Below are 6,000 nucleotides of genomic sequence, written 5' to 3'. Positions count from 1 at the left end.
TAACAGTTTAAATTATTATCAAGTTTTAATAAATAAGCAGTACAGAAACTTTCCAGAGTCAATAATATGATGTAATATATTGAATTATATATTTATTAAATTTAGTCGTCCAAGGTTGTGACCGTTATATTTACACACCAATTAGATTGATTGGGTAACAGATTTCGCTGGTTTCTGTTGCCAGTAACAGAGTGCTGTCGTTTACATATCAAAGGAGAAACTGGGGACTATGACCTAATTTGCAGTTCCGCAGTTGACATGTGTGTATTTGCTATGATACGTAACCTGTGTAAAAATACATTCGTTGAAATCCCGGTAGCCATCTGAATCACCTGATTTCATCAGATTTGGCGGTATATATCTTCATATTGGGAGCTCTTGTACACATTTTACACCTCATGCAAGTGATCAAAGCTTGCAATTCTAGTTTCTTACTATGGGCAAAGGCGGAGATCAACAAGAGAGGGTTCCATCAGGCGGGGTGGGGCAAGGTTTGAGCTGGGAGGAAATCGGGCAAAGAGATGGTAAAGCTGGTCGCGATAAATGGCTGGTGATCGATGGGCAGGTGTACAATATTACAAGGTGGAGCAAAAAACATCCAGGAGGCCATAAAGTTATTTCACATTATGCTGGTCAAGATGCGTCGGTGAGTTGGCCTTTTAATTATTTTATTTTTGTTCATAAACTTTTCCAATCATGTACAGTAACATTACTATTTTGCAGGTGTAAAAGAGGCCTGGGTGGGTGTATGTAAACCTTAGTTAACATAACACATTTGCTAGTCAGCCAAATTGGCCTAAACTAGCCCTGGGGGCCCAAACACAATACATCTAGTCATTTAAAGAAAAGATTTGTCAAGGAAACCTACATATTAAATATGTTGTCTATAGATGAGGTGACCGCAATGTTTATCAACAAAGGCAAGGGACTGCCTGGTATCATCTTTATGCTTGAATGAACCCCATGCAACCACTACACTGTTTAATAGTCTTATTGTGATGTGGCGGGAGTTTTAAAAACACGAGCCCTGAACAAAACATGATCTTGTGCGCATACTGCCAGGCAAAAACAATGGAAATTGTGATGATGCGTGCGCATACTGTCAGGCATTGACGTCTGAAGTCACATCATCATCTATACTTCACTTGATATATGATTTATCTCCTTAACCAATGAAAGTCGATTTTGAGTTTCCCGTCACCCGCCCTTGCTTCATTTTCTGACCCTCACTTGAATTCATTATTTTGATTTTCCAAAAATACCGATAAAAACTGGTTATATTTGCAAAAAAAATGATCCATTTATTTTTTGTGGAAAAATCAAAACATACATTTTGCTGTCAACCTTGCAGACTCTTAAAGGTGAACCTCATTGAAAATAAAGTTATATATCAATGGAAAGCTTATGATGTCAGGAAGCAGAAAAGAATATTTTTATTTGCATAGCGTGCCAGGCTAGACATAATCTCCATGCAAAGATTGGATATTGGCACCCCCTAAATTACAAAACGAAATCGTTCAAATTGCGCCCTTTCGTTGATGACGTCAGCCCAGGGACACACAGTTACTTCCGGGTTTGATTGTAAACACAATGTCCGTGTATTACTGTGGCATGCATCGGGCCAATTCAGTCATTGTCAACTTTCCATGAAAAATATCTTCAATAAAATAAGAATTACATGAAGGAAATATCATGATCAAATCAAGAATGAAGTTCCTGAATAAAGTGTGTGGATTTAAAAATGGGAAAAGTGCTGGCCAGGGTGATTTGGGATAGGCCTAGTTCCAGTAACTGTAACTCGTCATACCTAGGTCCATAGATGTCATTATGTTTATGATAAAGACTGAAGTCTTGCTGGCAGGACTAGGATAGGCCAAGCCATCCACGATATGCACAGGGAATATTACAGTAAAGCCACGAAGAGCGAAGATTCGCGAATGAAAACAGATTGCACAAAATAACTGCTAGTGCTACCAGTCAGATCGTCACACCAAGTTGAGATGAACTTATCACAATGAGAAAATGAAGGAATAGAATAAGGTACAGGATTTTTTAATTATTTCTTAGCTTTACAACCGGTCATGGCCGGTCATGTATGATAGGCGAACTTGTATATAGATACATACGGGATGAGCTCACTGAGTTTCACAACGCCGAGTGTTCAGTATACGCGACTGTACTGTACTTATTGACAAAATGACCGATTTGATATTCACATTCTGATATTTCCAACTTATTGCTACTTCATCAGCAAAATTTATTCCTGTAAATGTTCCAAATATAAGGGAACGATTGATCAAATCTGCTGAAACACCCCATGAAACCACAGATATATGGAACACACAACGCAAGTGCGGCCGGCGGACGATGCCCCGAAGCGAGTCGCTGTGTTTGTGCATATCCGTCCCTGCAATTTACGCATCGTGTTCGGTAATCCTTAAAACATGAATGTTTAATTTTTTCAGTACCGTACACTGATTGTACTATCATTAAAGAATCGTGACACATGTGACAATATTTTAATTTTATTCAGATTTCAGAATTCCATTTAATAACGGTCTACTAAGCCTAAATTGTATTTATTTTATCATAAAGTATCTGCCCGAGTATCTGTTTCTTTCAATCGTGATTGTGTGGAAAGAATGCATTACCGCAATGCGCTAAATATGAAAACCTTCATATGGGCTGGATTTGACGATCGGCGGTTCTTTATTAATTTTTTGATTACTGCAAGACGATATTTTTTTAAATCAGATATTTTAAAATGAATCAAGACTAGGGAATGTCACAAACAAGTATTTAATTTGTTATTCGATCATGTTTATTCAGTCCATGACATGAACGGTACTCGGTAGTAGCAAGTATTTGCGCATCGAAATTCAAACCCAATTACCCAGTTATACCTAGCCAGTTATGACTGATTTTGTCAAAATTTACGGAAAATTTATGTGTTGACAATAATTCTATTATTTCTAATATATATAGAAGGAACCAGCAACTTGAAGATTCCTCTAATTTCAAGCTTTATCATGTTTATTGTGAAAATCAGACTTGCCGGGCAGCTTGCAAAGTACAGGAAGCAAGTCTTGTTTACGTGTTTCGAGTAGGATCACGTGACTCAAGAACCCTGAGCTTACGTCCACGAGCATTCCCAAGGTCATAGACGATTGATTTGGGTGCTTTTTGGGCGCCTTCAAAAAGACCAAAAATTCATTCATTTTTTTAATTTTTCAGCTTTATTGGCCATCAAAAAAATCGGAAAAAATAATTTTTAGTATCCTGACATCATAAGCTTTTCATTGATATATAACTTTATTTTCAATGAGGTTCACCTTTAAGGCAAGGAATCCAATTACTACACTGGAATTTCAGTGACCCAAGACAAGCGGTTCATTATTTATGACAAGAAAAGAGGTACAGCAAGGATGTACCTCATATCCCATCATATTTACTGAACCGCTTGTCTTGAATCACTGAAATTTCAGTGAAGTAATTGGATTCCTTGCCCCAATAATATACATAACTTTTGTTACCAGTGTGTTATTATTTTTTGATAAGAATGCAAAAATAGTCACAAATTTACCACAGGGGTGTAGTAGTACCCCCTTAATATACTTTTGAATCTCATTTGGGCTAAACATCCATCTTCAAGTGAGTGAGCGGCAAATAACAACACATTTTACATGCATGTTGGACTGTTGGTCATACAATGTATAATGAAAGGCACTTGTTTTCAGAAATTATGTGAGGGGAAACTCAAAATTGACTGTTAGTGGCCTTAAATCATGTTATGTATAAGGCAAACAAAATCTACAAAGATCCATCTTTTAAAAATGTTATTGCTTTTTTTCCTGTCAAAATCTCTAAAATTGTCTGAAGTTGCGGTTATTCCTTCATGTAATTTTACACAAAATTAGGGTTAAGGTTATGGTTAGGATTAGGGTTAGGGTAAGGAATTAGCTTACACAAAATAATTACACGAAGGATCGACCGAAGTTGCTTATGCTTATAGTTTTTCTACAAACGTCAACAAAATATTTAAAAGATAAAAGGTTACTGTACATCCATCCATCTCTGAGATCACATCCTCTAAATGACAATTCACTAGTACCAGTACTGTATCTAGGTTTACCAACTTTTATGTGTACAGGCTAAACAATAAAAATAATACAATTGCAATTTTAAAAAAATAAGAGATCACGGCATCAATGTTAAATATGGTGCAATCAGTAACATCTTGTCTTAGAATAGAATAACTTTACTTGGTTGGTTTCTTTTACTAGTTTGTGCTCAAACACTTATACATTTGTATGCTCAATTAACTAGATCGTTCAGGAAACGAGTTGGGCCACTTTTGACATTTTTGTGCAAATCAAGCGTCATCAATTGCATTTTTGATTTACAGAAAAAAATTAATTAAACGGGGGCATGGTAAATGTCATGCAGTAGAATCAGATTAATTATAATTGTTACATTACATTATAGATAGGTCCCACGCTTTTTACGTCCAATTACACAATAATTCAAGCAATTCTAAAAAGATTTTAAAAAAGATAAAAGTACACACACAAAGTTGAGAGTATACCAATCTATGTGACCAATCTGAGCCCTGAGATCCAGGGCAGTCATTGTTTTGTTTTTGTTCATTGGCTGTCCAGTCCATTCGGTTTTTCCAATTTCAGCCCTGATAACATGCTAGAAAAGGTTGAATTCAATGAACTTTATGATCACACGATTTTCATACTCCCGTTATTTTTATGATGCTGCAAAAAATAAATAAATTATTGAGTATGACAGTGAGTAAGATATTTTAAAATGAATCAATGATTCAATACTTGAGAAGTATGAGAAAAGCTTTTGTGGCACCCGAGTCATACCAATTTTTTTGGGTTGAAATTTTAGTATGTGCAAAATAAAATTTGTTCAGAAAATAAAATGTTTTTCCTTCCTTCTGTCCAAATTTTTTCAGAACATGTTACAAGAAACATTTTATTTTTATTTGGCCTTAAGGGGGTACTACACCCCTGCCTAATTTTGTGCCTATTTTTGCATTTTTCTCAAACATTATAGTGCATTGGGGACAAGTAAGATATATGTATATATTATAGGGGCAAGGACTACAACTACTGCACTGGAAATTTTATTCAGCACAGACAACAGTTGTGGAGTTACAGTCAAAAATGAGGGAAGACCAATATTTGATCAATAAATCAATAACTACTTGCCTTGAGTTCCTGAATTTTCAGTACAGTAGTTGTAATCCTTGCCCCTATAATGTATGTATATCTTACTTGTCAACAATGACGTGCTATAATTTTTTAGAAAAATGCAAAAATATGCACATAATTGGCCAGGGGTGTAGTACCCCCTTAATAGTAGCTTAAGAAATTACCTTCATGACCAAGTATACCTCAATACAATCATTTCCTGATATTATTTTGATTTTATAAATTGTATAATATTTTTTTTATTGCAACCTCAATCGAATATTAGTAAATATTTAAAAAATGCTAGGTTTGTGGAATCTTTTAGTCTCTGAATGTCCCCTGATAGTTTTGATTTGATTTTTATTTCAATAAAAGAAAAACATGCATATGCTGCATGACAATCTGGACTTCATCACATGAACAATAGAATCAGACAGTGTCATTAGGCCTAAAAAAAATTTGTTTGATTGGTGTAACATAATTACATTAAAAAAAATTAGAGTAGGTAGGAATTTTTTTAAAAACTTTTAAAGAGCTCTGTAAAAAGGCTGTGGAACTTTTTAGGCCTTGAATTGTATCATCCTGGTGCTAACCACAGATTATGTGTGCTAACTTTACAAAACAAGCAAGTCATCGAAGCAGTTTCTGGTAAGAACCGTCAAAAGTTTTTGGTTGCTTTACAAACCTAGCAGTATTTGCCATGGTAGATAAACTCATTATGTACTGGGTATCACAAAATTATATAACACCGACTTTTTCACATAAATTATAACACATAATAAAAAAATTTCTC

The 6,000-nt window shown here is 35.1% G+C and overlaps 1 protein-coding gene across 1 annotated transcript in view; it reads left to right on the top strand.

Moving 5' to 3' along the window:
- The first annotated feature begins 224 nt into the window (after window positions 1-224).
- Window positions 225-6,000, top strand: part of LOC140155042 (acyl-CoA (8-3)-desaturase-like) — a 29,275-nt gene continuing 23,499 nt past the window's right edge. The window contains exon 1 of the mRNA XM_072177725.1: window positions 225-646. Coding sequence (XP_072033826.1) covers window positions 437-646 — 210 coding nt within the window. The 5' untranslated portion in view covers window positions 225-436. The remainder of the gene's footprint in view (window positions 647-6,000) is intronic.

Source organism: Amphiura filiformis, chromosome 6, assembly GCF_039555335.1.
Source record: "Amphiura filiformis chromosome 6, Afil_fr2py, whole genome shotgun sequence".
Classification (NCBI taxonomy): Eukaryota; Metazoa; Echinodermata; class Ophiuroidea; order Amphilepidida; family Amphiuridae; genus Amphiura; species Amphiura filiformis.
The sequence above is the reverse complement of the archived record's forward strand: the minus strand, read 5'-3'. Positions and strand labels throughout refer to the sequence as shown.